This window comes from Arachis ipaensis, chromosome B08, assembly GCF_000816755.2.
Source record: "Arachis ipaensis cultivar K30076 chromosome B08, Araip1.1, whole genome shotgun sequence".
Taxonomy (NCBI): Eukaryota; Viridiplantae; Streptophyta; class Magnoliopsida; order Fabales; family Fabaceae; genus Arachis; species Arachis ipaensis.
Genome location: NC_029792.2, coordinates 25,395,692 through 25,396,672, shown reverse-complemented (window position 1 = coordinate 25,396,672; position 981 = coordinate 25,395,692). Strand labels below are relative to the sequence as shown.

The window sequence follows — 981 nt, the reverse complement described above, 5'->3', positions numbered from 1 at the left end:
TTTGATTTTCCTTAATAATACCTACTCTTTTAGGCATTGGATTGAATATAGTGACTACTATTATTATTGTTGTGCTTGGATTTAAGCAGAAGAGTGGTCGAGGAGTTCACGGATCGGATGTGCAGGTAATAGTTAAAAGTTGATTAGAAGCCACCTGAAACTACCACCAAAAAAGAAAAGAGGATAAATCAATAAATCTTCATACTTATGATTTTTGTATTTTAACTTTTAAGGATGTACATAAGATATCTTCTTACGTTGATGTTTTTGCAATGAGTAAACAGATGACTGTTCCAGAGAAATCGGTTCTTTATTTTGTACCAGCTATTGAAGCATGCCTTTCAGTCCTGGAAATTATTTTTGTGTGGAAGAAAGAACATAATAGTCAGTTTGTTGGATATCATAAGTGGTTTTATAGCTGTTCTGAATTGATTGTGTGGGTAAGTTTCTTAGAGTTAAGCTACAGTATTCTGCATAGTATAAGGCATGTGGTTTTATGTGATCTAAAACCTCACTTACAATCCTATATGTAGACAAATATCATTCTCTTCTCAAAGCGTGCCAGCAGTCATTACATAATCTTCAGTCGTGTTTTATGCTTCTGGTGGATTCTGAAACCAATTTTGGGGGTCCTCCGTTTGGTGACTACATTCCCATCATTGGAGGTACTATTACTTGATGCCATAGGATCTTCCGGGCATGTCAACTTTCTTTATTACTAACATCTTTTGTTCCTTTAACAATGAATATTGCCAGTTGACTGCATGTGGCAATTTGTCTTAAATTTCGTTGCAGGTTTCAGTTTGCATCGTGGAAAGCTTAGTTGTTCTCTTGAGTATCACGTATGGCACAGCTATAAATGTGATTAGGGTGAAGAGAGAGTCTTTCAAAAGAAGGTATATACCTTCCTGTCATTCTTATCATAGTCGCTTTCTATTTTATATTTTTGATAAGCATTCAACATCAGATAAAATTTTGAAA

The 981-nt window shown here is 34.8% G+C and overlaps 1 protein-coding gene across 3 annotated transcripts in view; it reads left to right on the top strand.

The window, feature by feature from the left end:
• The window catches only part of LOC107612825 (ABC transporter C family member 13), a 19,286-nt gene that overhangs the window by 1,138 nt on the left and 17,167 nt on the right, over positions 1-981 (top strand). For all 3 annotated transcript variants that reach the window (XM_016314578.2, XM_016314576.2, XM_016314577.2), the window contains exons 3-6: positions 26-125; positions 285-440; positions 534-665; positions 796-896. In XM_016314578.2, the coding sequence (XP_016170064.1) occupies positions 26-125; positions 285-440; positions 534-665; positions 796-896 (489 nt within the window). The remainder of the gene's footprint in view (positions 1-25; positions 126-284; positions 441-533; positions 666-795; positions 897-981) is intronic.